Below are 13,932 nucleotides of genomic sequence, written 5' to 3' on the forward strand. Positions count from 1 at the left end.
CAACAAAGAGCTTGAACTGCATTTTAAATATTGTAACTTCACATATTTTGTGTCGTTCTGCCAGACTAACGCTAGAGGGAACAGTCTCCCGCTTTACCTCAATGCGCATGCGCAGACTTCATTCCATCCCGCTTGAGTCGAGCCAGAGAGGAGGGTAACGCCAGGCAGTTAGCATAGCTACTAGCAATGGCTCTTCAAAACAACACCTTTGCTCTTTACTGCTGTCATTTGAACACAATCCACGAGTGTTTTTGCACATGAGGAACTAACAGCTGCAGAACAACCCGGTAGACGTTTTGAGACGGAAAGCGCTTTATTTGTCGCTATGCGATGGGGACAGAGAGCTGTGGATTTTTGCACGCATCTTTGCAGGCGGCTGCTGCCCAAGCAGAGGATGCTACTAGGCTAGCGGGCTAAGGCCTTTGCATTCAACAGGAAAGCTTTAATTTTGCACTACACAGCAACGTGAATTCAAAACCGGAACGATATTTGCACTTAAACCAGAGCTTTGGGCGATATCCTGGTTTAAATCAAATCTCTGGTGACCTGTGTGCTTTTGTTTGTTGATACTGATTGCTGCTAGCTAGCTGAAGATCGAGCAGCCACTGCATTTCTTAGATTGCTGACCGGTGTCGTTTAAATTCTTTAACGCGACATAAAGGCAGCAGGTAGAGGCGATCGGATCGGACAGATTCGAGCAGTGTTGACGGTTCGTGCGTGTTGATGCTGCACGTTAGCAGTGTGAATGTGGGACAAAATGGAGACCCCGAAGATTCTGTACGATTTGGACACGTCTGGGGGCCTAATGGAGGTAAGCCTGTCTGCCCTTCAGCTGTGCCACATATTCAATGCTTTAAACGTCACGTAATTGTATATACATGAGATAAATGTTTAAATGGGGATGGTGTAACTTAACTGTTAAATGTTTCAGAATGGATGTACGTTAAGTTGCATAGTGTAAATCATTTGCTGGCTGTGGTGAGTTTTCACAGTTCTGGAATCAGCGCCAACTCAAGTGGGCCTGTTTCTGAGTGCTACTGGGCTGGAGGGTGTAAACGACAAATATATCAATAATATTGTAGTGAGATGAGCTGAACAGTTCTCACAAGATTAGATTCAATGCATGTCTGACATGCAATAACGTTTAATGACCTTCTAACACAAGCAATCGCATATGAAGTTGTCCACACGCCTGTGACATTATAGTCAGTTTTTTTACTAACATGTAACTATATACATATTAAAAAGCCTGACCAATGTTTTTCAACATGTTGCAGCAAATTCAACAGCTTCTTGCTCCTCCGCGCTCCGAGGATGGAGAGAAGCGACGGAAACCGGAAAGGGAGACACGAAGAGGAGGTCGAGCCACAAACCACGACACCTGCGATAGCTGTCGTGAGGGAGGAGATCTCCTCTGCTGCGATCACTGTCCGGCAGCTTTTCATCTGCAGTGCTGGTATGTTTATTGTGCTTTTCTTGTCCTGTATGTTCTGCATATTGGATCGCACGACTGCAAACGTGGCGTGTTGTTTTTACGCACGCGAGCATCACCACTTCCTCACGCAACTTCTACCAGCATTGATACGGACTTTAAAAAGTCATTCGCTCCATTTTTTTATACAACATTGTTGTGCAACATATTCACTAACAAATTTAAGCAAATGTTAATCTTCTCCATGAGCCCACGGTTTATTTTCTGCTTACCACCCACCTCATTCTTACAGCTGTATTTAGGTGAAACCACAGCTTTTCGTTTGAATGTCTTGGTTTGTTTTATGTGTAGTCCATGCACAATATTGTTTCATGTCTGTTTAATGTTTGTTTCCTTTAGCTCAATTGACTCCATTGCAAGTCACTTTGGATAAAAGTGTCTGCTGGTTGCATTAAAGGAATGTAAATGATTCCTGTAATGCATTTGGCATTACAGCTTACTGCTGTTCTTCTGTACCATTATTTCCCCTTAACACTGAATGAATGTCTTTCTCTCTAAAACTGATGAGCTATGCAAATATACAAACTATTGCATAGGAATAAATATATAATAATGAGTTCTGTATGATAATGACATATGGTGAGTAGGAATGCATATCAATTAATCGCGATTAATCTATAGCAGAATAAAAGTTTTTGTTTACATCATATATGTGTGTGAACTGTGTATAATAATTATGTATATATAAATATGCACACATGCATGTATAATTTTAAGAAAAAAATATATTTATATATTAAGTATTTATATTTATATATAATATAAATTATACATAAATATACAAATGTATATACACATGTAAACATTGCTTAAATATATACATGCATGTGTGTGCATTTAACTATACAAAGTTATTATACACAGTACACACACATAAATGATGTAAACAAAAACTTTTATTCTGCTATAGATTAATCGCGATTAATTGATATGCATCCCTAATGGTGAGCCTCAAACACAATTGTTTCTTCATTCTTATGTAAATCTCATGCATGCAAAAAGACCACTGAAAAACGGCCAATCTCAACATAACACCAACTGTGACGTAACAGTCGTGATGTACACCCCCAACATTAAATTAGCATTATTAATTTAACATTATTATTCATGACCCTTCCAATAAGTCAAAGTTACACCAATTTATTCTAAGGGCAAATCCTAGGGTTGTAAATGGACATGTAAAAACGTTTCTGGATAATATTTTCAACCTTAAAAGCCACATACCTGCTATGTAAAAATATCAGCATGCACTTTAACATATTATTTCAATGCGTTCTTCGGCACCTTTTAAGGAAATGTCCTAATTTTCTGAGTACTCCGTGACTTTTGCATCATGTAGACCGCCTTTATATTTTAATATAACACGTGTGGTTGAGCCTGTTGTAAAATTGTGGATTTCGTATCACACTGAATATATATATAGTGTTGGTTTCACTGTATTTTTCATGACAAAATTTAGCTTCTGGGTTTTTGTATCAGTGCAGGCATGTAAAATAAAATGTGTAAAAGAGATATTGTGCTTTAAAAACAGAAAGATTTGTTAAAAACTTGAAATATATGTCGCTTTACAGTAATCCACCATTGAGCAGAGAAATGCTGCCCCCTGGTGACTGGATGTGTCATCGCTGCAGTGTCCGCAAGAAGGTCAGTCTTGAATATTTACTTTTTTATTAACTTGATTTAATAAACTGGGTGGCGTGAGTTTTATGACATTAAAAACAATAAATTTTCATTAAATTATGTGTAATTAAACCTCAGAAAACAAGGCTACTAACCAACAGCACTACGTTGTATAATTCATATTTTTGGTTTAATCCAAATTCTAAGTTTGAGATTTTGTTTCATGACATTAATTATAATTTTTTTTTTTAAGTTTGAAAACCACTGATTTAATGACAATTATTTTTATTGATATGTTTACTGTGTTTAAAACTTTATACAAAAGAAACATTTCATTGTACATGTTTTAGTTTAGTTAGAGTTTGTTGTTATTCTGCTTTCCAGAAGCGTGAGCAGAAGTCGGAGCAGGTGAATGGGACGTTAGAGCGGCAGCTATCCAAACGCTCGTCCTCCCCTGCAGCGGAGCTCGAGCTTGGCACGCTGCGTCTTGATGGCCTTCCTTCGGCCGCATCAGGCGGTCTGAGGCTGGCCGTTGCGCAGGTCCGCCTTCTCGAGCGCCGTGCGAGCAGCCGCCCGGGAACGCCCACCTCCAACGCCTCCACTGAGACACCCACGCCGTCGGAACACAACGATGTGGACGATGACCTGATGGACGTCGACGAGGAGGTGCAGGGCTCTGAGCCCGAGAGCGCCACGCCTCACCTGAAGAAACCTTTCCAGCTCCTGATCGCCGCAGCCATGGAGAGAAATCCCACACAGTTCCAGTTGCCCACCGAGCTCACCTGCACCACTTCACTGCCTGGTGAGACCTCGCGCACGCATTGCACAATTGAGGGGTGAAAAATATGTCGGTTCCATTATTTGTGCATGTGTCTACAGGCAGCAGTAAGCGCAGGAGGAAGGAGGAGGCGTTCGGCAAAAATGTCAAGAGGCCGCAACATGAACTGGATCCCAGTGGGCTGGTCCCTCTGCCGGTGAAAGTCTGCTTCACCTGTGGAAGGTAATAGTCGCACAGATAAATTTGTACAGTGACTCTTATGTATCCCAGTTTGGTCTGTTGGTGTTTATGGTTGCACATCAGGTTTGTCTTTTTTCTTTCTCCTCAGGAGCTGCCGGGTAGCTCCTCTGATCCAGTGTGATTACTGCATGCTCCTCTTCCACATGGACTGCCTGGATCCTCCTCTCACTGCCATGCCTGCTGGGAGATGGATGTGTCCCAACCACGTCGAGCATATGGTGGTGAGGCTCTTTGTCTGTCGACATTAGATGATGTTGCAGAAACTGTATAATCGCAACTTCTGCTGTATGAGTGTGATGATGTGAAACATGATAGTTGTGTCGCATAAGTAATATTACTCTACATAGATCAAAACTTAATGGTTATATTATGCAATATATACATTTCTTGTCATTTCAGCTAAACCAAAAGAATATGACACTCAGTACGCGTTGCCAGCTCTTTGATCAGTTTCAAGACCGACTATCCCAGCATGCTGTAAAAGTGGACTTCCTGCGGTGGGTTCATCGCCAAAATCACCCTAATCGCAGAGGTGCTCGCCACATCAAAAAGAAGACATTGAAGGTCAGAAAAACATCATAATCTCTTTTTCAAAGACATGCTTTTGCAAATACAACAGCTGTGAATAACAGGTCTGTCGCGGATGTCTTCATAGGTCCCCGTTGCCATTAAATGTCACTACCAAAACCCCCCTGTTTTGATGAATCAACTGGGCCTTCGAAATGGAGAGCTGCTCTCGAATGGCTTCACGGTGCAAGACTATTGTTCATCCACCCAGCATCTAACTAGCGAAGAGGAACAAGAGGAGGTAAACCATCCGAACATTATGTAAAAAAATAATCTTGATATATTAAATATTGACTGAGTAATAAGTGTGAAATTAAATTTTGATGTGTTTAATCTCATAATTAGATTATAAGATGGATTTCACAGACAGGGTCACATATATGCTTTAATATAAATATGATTCCAAGAGGTTTCTTCATCGTTTATTTTTTATCCACAGTGGCTTCGTCACGTCATTGCACTTCAGTGCAGTATTATGAAACATTTATCTGCTAAGCAGATGTCGTCATCATCCCACCGGGACTCGGAGCGAACGGATATAGTGGACATAAAGACACAAGAGTGTTTGGAGACGCAGGAGCTCAGCTCTCATACTGCACTACCTGCTGGCTGCCTTCATTCCAGCGATGCACCGGTTGGCCCCCAGGGGGCCCCTGTGCTGCCCTCTAAACAGCCTGAAGACTGTAAAGAAAGCCCTTGTCAGGGTGACGTTGGCAGTACGGTGGAAAAAAATCATGGAGTGAACGGGCCAGTGGTGGGTGAGGATCAAACCTTTGCGACGCCCAGGGGTCCCTCCGGACTACAAATTCCACCAGTCTCAGTACCAGCCCTGTCCAATCATGTAGACATAAAGACTGAGAGCAGTAGTCCCATCAGCTCCTGTATGCAGAGAGATGCTTCATCTGCTAGCCTTGGCTCAGCTGTAGGGAATCGCGCTGGGCTGAACAGCAGCTTGACAGCTCAAACTAAAGGTAAACACCCCTACATAAACATTTTATGCATAAATCTGAATTTAAAGGGATACTCCATTTTTTTCTGAAAATATGGTCATTTTTCAGCTACCCTAGAGATAAACATGTGATTTTTACCGTTTTGGAATCCACTCAGCTGATCTCCGGGTCTGGCACTAGCACTTTTAGCATAGCTTAGCACCATCCATTGAATCTGATTAGTCCATTAGCATCACGCCCTAAAATGACCAATATTTTTCCTATTTAAAACGTGACTCTTCTGTAATTACATCATGTACTTAGACCGACAGAAAATCAAAAGCTGCGATTTTCTAGGCAGATAAGACTAGGACTATACTCTCATTCTGGCGTAATAATCAAGGACTTTGCTGCCGTAACATGGCTGCAGGAGGATATTATGCGGTGCCCAAAAATAGTCCCCTGCCATTGAAAGTTACTAAGGGTACTATTTTCAGGCACTGCATAATATAATTGCGCCTCCTGCAGCCATGTTACGGCAGCAAAGTCCTTGATTATTACACAGGAATGAGAGTTTAGCCATATCTGAAAATCGCAACTTTAAATTTTCTGTCGGTCTCAATACACGATGTATCTACAGAAGAGTCAAGTTTTAAATATGAAAAATATCGAAACTCTTTGGTTATTTTTTGGCGCAATGATAATGGTCTAGTCTGATTCAATGGATTATGCTAAGCTATGTTAAAAGTGGTACCGCCAGACCCGGAGATCAAAATGGTAAAAATCAAATGTTTCTCTCTAGGGGAGCTGGAAAATTAGCATATTTTCAAAAAAGTGGAGTGTCCCTTTAAGGTACCATGTTACTTAATCTAAGCCTACTTATGTCTTTCTATTTTAGAGAGCAAAATGAACCCTGATGTAATGTCTGCTGGAAATGGCTCTGCGCTCCCCTCTTCTATAGGTAGTTTATATAGCTACATCAAGAATGCAGTTCAAGGTGATGGAGGTACGTTAATGTACCTGAAACCTGTACCCCCAAAATGTTTGCTAATTGCTCTTCAAGCTATAAAATAAAAACATTCAGGTATGTGTGATCACCATTCGCTCATGTTTTTTTTTTTTTTTAGAAGTGGAGTTGAATAAGCTGGATGAGGAGTTGATCAGACTCCTGGCCTGGCAGAGAATCCAACAGCTGCTTTCTCCCAAAACGCTTTCACCCTCCAGTAAATGTGGGAATTCTCCCGTCACGGCCGATCTACCCAAACCATCCCTTCAGCCTGACATTCAGAGCACAGCACCATGGCACAAGACTTTTTAAAGATGTCAAATAAATCTTTGGTGTCCCCAGATATGTGAAGTCTTAGCTCAAAATACCATATAAATAATTTATTATAGCATGTTAAAATTGCCACTTTGTAGGTCTGTGCAAAAATGTGCCGTTTTGGGTGTGTCCTTTAAAATGCAAATGAGCTGATGAAATTCAAACACTGATCACAATAATGGTGGTTTGTTGCAATTAAAACTCAGTTGTGCTTATCTCTGCACTAAATGGCAGTGCTGTGGTTGGATAGTGCAGATTAAGGGGTGGTATTATTATAATAAGAGCTTCTTATGACATCATAAGGAGAGCCAAATTTCAACAACCTATTTTTTAATGTGCTTGTAGAGAATGGTTTACCAAAACTAAGTTACTGGGTTGATCTTTTTCACATTTTTTAGGTTGATAGAAGCACTGGGGACCCAATTATAGCACTTAAACATAGAAAAGTCAGATTTTCATGCCATGGACCCTTTAAATTCCTATCATACTGACCCTGCTCGTTTCCAACAGTGCTAATGCCTTCTTTGCTTATAATGCAATACATTTTTGCTCTTTCAGTTCAGAAAAAGGACGTGCAAGCTCGGGCAGTACTGTGTCCTTTAACAGGAAAGGGATCGGGTGTCAGTATGTGCTATAGGACTCTGTACATAGGAACAGGTACGGTTTGGCACAGTGATGAAGAGAGATTGTATTGTTTTAAATACTTCAATACTTTGAAACATAATGGGTCTTGTCATTCAGGTGCTGATATGGATGTGTGCCTTACAAAATATGGTCATTGTAATTATGTTTCTGGGAAACATGCCTGCATCTTTTATGATGAAGTGAGTTGAATCCAATAATAAATAAAAGCATTTTGTGTAATAATGCAGAATAATTATGCATTACTTGATGTGTTTTTCAACATAATTTTGCAGAACACCAAGCATTATGAGCTTTTAAACTACAGCGAGCACGGGACGACGGTAGATAATGTGCTGTACTCGTGCGACTTCTCTGACAAACCAAACATTTCTTCACCCGGTGCACTTGCGTCCAAAGTACAAAACAGCATTAGTAAGTATCACCACTAAATATTGCTTTTGTAATGCTATAGTACCTTTGTCTTAATGCACTTAAAATCTGCAGAAGGTAATAGGTCAAAGAAACCGCTGGGGGAGGTGTGTGCTGAAACGGTGCTGATGCCTGCTGGTGCTATGATGAGCAGTCAGGCTCAAGGAGGACCGAAGTCACCCTGCAGCTGCAAAGCCAGCAGCTCCAGTCTGATAGGGGGCAGCGGCGCGGGATGGGAGGGCACTGCGTTACTCCACCATAGCAGCTGCATCAAAGTGGGCTGCATGCAGTTTCTGTTCAGCATCACAGAGTTTTCTAACAACCAGCCTAAGAAGGAAGAGACGCCCTCCACCGCTATCCAAGAAGAGACTGAAGTGGTTGAAATACAGACAATTAAACTTCACCAAATCCCAGTGGTACAGTCCAAGTCTGTATCATAACCCTTTATCCTAAAAACTAATGGACAATAAACAGTTGGACTAGAGGGAAAAGAACTTTAAATTGATACTGAGGTATTTTGAGGTCTGGGATTTACGAACAGTGTTTGCACATTTACATTTCTACCATTTTTTTTTGTATGCAAAACCTTTTGCTGAGGATCAGATGTTTAAAGATTTCCCCCGACAACAACACACCCTGTATACTTTTGTGTTCGTACAAGTTTTTATGTACTTTGAACAGTGTATTTACTCAGAATATTTTATTTTGTTATAAGAATGTATTGTTCTTTTTTCTGCAGTTTTTGCACCTTAGGCAACTATATGCAGAGATGCATACATGTGCAAAAGACCTTTGTAGGATTTACTAGCAGGATCTTTGACGTTCTCGTTTTCATCTGTAACCGTTCGTTTATAGTTTTAGAGCCTCTGCGACCTTAGTTGTGAAGTTCATTTGTGTATAAATCTAATTGTCCAACTCTAAATTTAGTCTCTTGTGTATATGAGACTGAAGTTATATCGAGTCAGTAAGATGACCTCTGACGTGTGTCATTACATTGTAAATATATAAAGATTTTTAAAGAAGAGTATTTTATGGTGTTTGTATGCAAAAACGTGAATTCATGTTCCCGTCATTTTGTATCATTCCATAATTAACCGCAGGGATGACGTAAATTTGTAGGCTAACCCGGAAGTTAGCGGTTCTTTGCAAAAAGCCCCTTTTGTGTTTTTTTTTAAACGACTTTTGGATTATCGCAAAAATAAGATCTGTGTTTAACATAAGTTTATGAATTTACACGTTTTGTCCAACAAGTTATTCTTCACAGGTGGACACATCTTTTATACATTTTTAATTTAAAATTCAGCTTTATGTATTTCTAGTAACGCACTTCAAAATTTGTATTAATATGTGAAGATTATCTTTTTATGTTTTCAAAATTGAAGTATATTAAAATGCCTGTTCCTAAAGCACTCAGATGTAAACTTTATAAAGCTAAAAAGAGCTGGAATAATATTTAATAAAAGTCTGACTGTATTTGGCTGTAAGAAGAAAATCGTACACCTATAGTTTGAGTGCGAATAAAAATATCGGCCAATTTTTATTTTTTTAAGTAACTAATTTATAACATTTAAGGTTAATTTCTTTGGTGAACTGGTGCTAAATTAATCTGAAATTATTCTTCACAGTCTTCTGTAATAAATACACTAGGAACGATCCTTGCCTAGCCTGTAAACTCGAAAAAATAGGTGTATTTAGCAACATGACACTATGACATCAAAGTACCGCGAGAGTCTTTTGAAAAAGCAGCTTTTAAATCGCTCTCGCGGTACTTGAATGTCATACGTGGATCTGAAACCCTTTTACAGCTCACGTGATCAAATAGCCTGCGTGCGCATTTAGGCAACAGAAGTGGTGTTATTCCTCATTGGTTCTAACGTGTAAGCAACTCAGAAAGTTTATTAAAACGCTTTCCCAGCTTCAAAATGTCTGGTTGTTGCACTAATATAATATCTGGCAACTTTATTTTTGGCCATAACGTCTTCTATCCACTCCAGTGTATTACAATGATCTGGTAGCTGTGTTGGAAAAAGTCAACTTTTTAAAGTAACTTTGTCTGTGTTGCTTCACTGCTGATTCTTGCCATACTTCCGTTGCCTAAATGCGCGCGCATACGCTGCCACGTCATCGTTGTGTACAAACAGTAAAAGGGTCAAACGGAAGGCTGCCTGCGTCCCATTTGTAGGATGCATACGTCATCATGACGGTCATATTTCAAAATATTAACAATTATAAAGTTAACTCTTATTCTTAGTTAATCGTAAACTCTTGTAATTTGTTTATGACCTGCGAATGTGGTGCTCGGTTAACAGAAGTAAACCAGGCTTAATGACGTATGCGACGTCAGGAGGATTTTTTTTAACCTCAGGAGGATGCAGCCTTCCGATTGAGAAACGGCCATAGTGTAAACGAGTTATGTAGATATTGCGAATCGTTACTTCCGTGTTTTTGTGTCTTCTGCTGTGTGTTCCACGTGAATCATGACAGAGCTTTTGTTGATCGCGGGTATTTGCATTGCTGTGCTGATAATATTTCGACAATTTGTAATTGGGGCAAAATGTAAAAGCAAGACAAAACTCCATGGCAAAACTGTAATCGTAACAGGTATGCGGATTTAATTATGTAACTATTTAAATCATAATCTACTTTTAGATTTAATAAGCTTGCAGCAGTATTATTATGTATTTAATGTCCTTATTAAAGTACTACTTGTTGTTGTTGTGTGCAGGCAGTAACACGGGTATAGGTAAAGCGACAGCAGTGGAGCTAGCAAAGAGAGGAGCCAGAGTCATTTTAGCCTGCCGAAACCAAGTGCGCGGAGAGGTTGCTGCTACAGTTGTTAAACGAGTAAGATTATTAAACCAAATTTCTTATAACAATATATCTATATGTATATAATTAACAATATGTATGTCGTTTGAATACCGCATCGCATGTTTTTGTTTCTTTCAGGAAAGTGGAAGTAAAAATGTGGCGTTCATGCAGCTGGATTTGGCCAGTTTGAAATCCGTGCGCTCCTTTGCAGAAGCTTTTCTTAAAACAGAGGATAGACTGGATATTCTCATCAACAATGCAGGTTAAACGTTTGTTTAAAGCTCATCTAAATTTGAAGTCATGTCTTGAGCATGTTGTTTTTCCACAGTTTATTCCTAACATACAAACCCTGCTGAAATTACAACAATTAGAAACATTGATCTACTGTATTTGGTTATAATGGGGTTGTATTGCTTTTATTGGTCTCTGCTGGTAGTGTTTTGGCCTCTATATTCTTGGGATGTCATCTGTCAAATGTAAACCAACAAAACACCATAAAAACTAGAATAAGAGCCAAAACACCCTACATAAAGGAATTGTAAAGGTTTTAATGTTAAACAGCTGATGGTTCACAATGGTATTTAGGATACCTTTACCATGGTGTTACCATGCATTTACCATTTTGCAACTTTGCATTTTTCTTTTCTATTTTCCAAGACACTTTAGATAAAAGCATCTGTCAAATGTGTAAATGTACATTTTTGGGCATGCACCTTGATATTATCATATTATTGTTTAAAGTACTTTAGAAGTATGGTATATTAATATGCTCATAATTCACTACCATAGTATATTTTCAAGTCCCATGGTACTTATTTTGTGAGATATTTAATAAGAAATCAATGCTGGATACATAATTAACGCCTATCAAATTCATATTTCAGGAATCTCTTTGCAGGGAACTACAGAGGATGGTCTTGGTCTCATGTTTGGTGTCAATCATATTGGTCATTTCCTCCTGACTAATTTACTGCTGGATAGATTGAAAGAATGTGCACCAAGCCGCATTGTCACAGTAGCTTCGTATATGCACAATTTTGGTAAACTGGACTTTGACTGTCTTCACAAACACAAGGAGTTTGGGGTGGGGGAGAGTTACCTTGATACCATAAAGATCTATTCGCACAGCAAACTGTGCAATGTGTTGTTCACACATGAGCTTGCAAAGAAGCTACAAGGAAGCAATGTGACCTGTTACAGCCTTCATCCAGGTCTGTCTTTTCAAAACACTATTCTATAACTTGGTGCATTTGTCATTATAATCAATGAAAATGCATATACATGTAAACCTAAATAACTAGAACAAACTCTGCATTGTCTAACCACTGCATGTGTTTCACCAGGTGCCGTAGACACGGATTTGGCTCGTTATATGAATAAAACGTTAAGGAGGTTTGTATACAGGCCCATCGCAGCTCTGTTTTTTAAGGATGTGGAAGCCGGTTCCCAGACGACACTACACTGTGCCCTGCAGGAGGGCATTGAATCCCTGAGCGGCAGGTATTTCTCCAATTGTGCCGTGCAGAAGGGAACGGACAAAGCTCAGGATGATGCTGTGGCCAAGAAGTTATGGGAAGTGAGTGAGACTTTAAGTGGCTTGTCATGAAGTTACAACAGTTACAGTACAACATCCGATCTACAGCTATTATGACAGCTATGCAAAGTCTCGTTCTTAAACATGATTAAAAATTCTTGTTCAATCACATTTAGCAAATATCATTTTCTGTCTAATTTTTGTAATGGAAAAGAACTATGATCGATCTGAACAGTTACATAGTGCTTAGCTTATTTTAAAGCACATCAGTTTATATAGATGGTCCACATAATTTTACATCTGAATTGAATTTGTGATCTTCATGTGGAATAAATGTATTTGGAAACATTTAGAATGGTGATATTTTATATGATTTTGTTTTTATATACATTTGGTGGTGTAATTATATTATAGTAATTTCTGTTTTGAAAGCATTTCAACCTTTGGCTCAGTTGCAGTGAAACTGGTAATGTGAGGCAGTGTTTAGACAATGATTAATTAGCATAGTTTATAACATTATCTCAGCAATTCAGATTTGTTTCACTTTCTTTTATACACTACTGTCACATAATGTATTTTAATACAGCTGAGAGATCAATTCAGTTTTTACATTTCTGACATTGGAAGTATGAAATTACTAAACGTGACCCTTAAATACTGTGTTAACAAGCGGTCACATCCACTAAACTGATAAATTCATGATTTATAGCCACAACGTGGTGGGGTGGTTTCAGGCTCACTGTAAGTAACGGATGCTTTACACAAACAGAAACCGTAAAACACATCTTTGTTAACAGGAAGTGTAAAAATATTTTGTTTATTTTGAAACTGGTGAAAAGCAGTCTGGGTAATTAATGGTAAACAATGCAAGGTGTGTTTCGGTTTAAAGAACAATAGAGGTGAATCTGTATATAGCTAATAGCACCTTTGTGGGTTTTGGTTTCGTTTTTATTTAATATAACCGTCATAACGCTATATTTGAAATACATAAAAAAAAACTTTACATTATGTATCTTTTATATTTTTTCCTTAATTACTCTATTTATTAAAAAACTTTCCTCTAATTAAAACACTTACTTTTTCAGTAACACCGGATGGCAATTACATGTAATTTCAGTGTTTGTATTTCACTGCTTGCATAGGCTAAAATCTTTAAACCAATAATGTTACAAATGTAACCTCTTAAGTTGTAAATTTAATCATGTTAAAAATTATATTGTGCAAAGATGCATGTGGTTACAGACCAATCTGACCATGCTATAAGGAAAAGACAAAGTAAGAGATAGACAAGGGGACCTGGCCGGGTTTATGTGAAAAAAATGAAGAAAAAATGCTTCGTTAGGCTCATTCAGTTCTTTGTTTGTGGATGTGTGTGTGGGTCACATTAAGGATGTTGTTCTTCTTTTATGTGCACGATATTCATTGTGTTGAATTTATTGATGGTTTTCAAACAAATAAAACAAAAATGGCTCTAGATCATAGTTTCGCCCATTCATTTCCTGTGTGAGCCCAACAGGACAAGGAGGGTTTTTTTAATTTCACCAACCTAACCTTGAATCAATTACTTTTTTGAATCAAAAACTTTTT

General features: G+C 38.8%; 2 protein-coding genes across 2 annotated transcripts; both read left to right on the forward strand.

Moving 5' to 3' along the window:
• The first annotated feature begins 89 nt into the window (after nucleotides 1–89).
• Nucleotides 90–9,492, forward strand: phf12b (PHD finger protein 12b). The gene is made up of 15 exons (XM_055196552.2): nucleotides 90–811; nucleotides 1,278–1,456; nucleotides 3,064–3,136; nucleotides 3,497–3,914; nucleotides 3,992–4,112; nucleotides 4,219–4,351; nucleotides 4,530–4,694; nucleotides 4,786–4,938; nucleotides 5,137–5,668; nucleotides 6,525–6,632; nucleotides 6,754–6,909; nucleotides 7,506–7,604; nucleotides 7,689–7,771; nucleotides 7,865–8,003; nucleotides 8,076–9,492. The coding sequence occupies exons 1-15, from the start codon at nucleotides 746–748 to the stop codon at nucleotides 8,438–8,440; spliced, it is 2,790 nt and encodes a 929-aa protein (XP_055052527.2). The 5' UTR covers nucleotides 90–745; the 3' UTR covers nucleotides 8,441–9,492.
• A 672-nt stretch (nucleotides 9,493–10,164) lies between these two features.
• On the forward strand, nucleotides 10,165–13,819 carry dhrs13b.1 (dehydrogenase/reductase (SDR family) member 13b.1). Its single transcript, XM_055196557.2, has 5 exons — nucleotides 10,165–10,601; nucleotides 10,726–10,844; nucleotides 10,950–11,073; nucleotides 11,696–12,022; nucleotides 12,155–13,819. The coding sequence occupies exons 1-5, from the start codon at nucleotides 10,478–10,480 to the stop codon at nucleotides 12,415–12,417; spliced, it is 957 nt and encodes a 318-aa protein (XP_055052532.2). The 5' UTR covers nucleotides 10,165–10,477; the 3' UTR covers nucleotides 12,418–13,819.
• Nucleotides 13,820–13,932: the final 113 nt, after the last annotated feature.

The sequence above is a fragment of the Misgurnus anguillicaudatus genome, chromosome 24 (assembly GCF_027580225.2).
Source record: "Misgurnus anguillicaudatus chromosome 24, ASM2758022v2, whole genome shotgun sequence".
Taxonomy (NCBI): Eukaryota; Metazoa; Chordata; class Actinopteri; order Cypriniformes; family Cobitidae; genus Misgurnus; species Misgurnus anguillicaudatus.

Excerpts from the sequence above, each read along its gene's own strand:
- phf12b (XM_055196552.2), top strand. The coding sequence starts at position 746 with ATGTGGGACAAAATGGAGACCCCGAAGATTCTGTACGATTTGGACACG. Across the intron at positions 4,113-4,218 it reads GTCTGCTTCACCTGTGGAAG|GAGCTGCCGGGTAGCTCCTC; the intron begins GTAATAGTCGCA and ends CTTTCTCCTCAG. Across the intron at positions 4,695-4,785 it reads TCAAAAAGAAGACATTGAAG|GTCCCCGTTGCCATTAAATG; the intron begins GTCAGAAAAACA and ends ATGTCTTCATAG.
- dhrs13b.1 (XM_055196557.2), top strand. The coding sequence starts at position 10,478 with ATGACAGAGCTTTTGTTGATCGCGGGTATTTGCATTGCTGTGCTGATA. Across the intron at positions 10,602-10,725 it reads CAAAACTGTAATCGTAACAG|GCAGTAACACGGGTATAGGT; the intron begins GTATGCGGATTT and ends TGTTGTGTGCAG. Across the intron at positions 10,845-10,949 it reads CTGCTACAGTTGTTAAACGA|GAAAGTGGAAGTAAAAATGT; the intron begins GTAAGATTATTA and ends TGTTTCTTTCAG.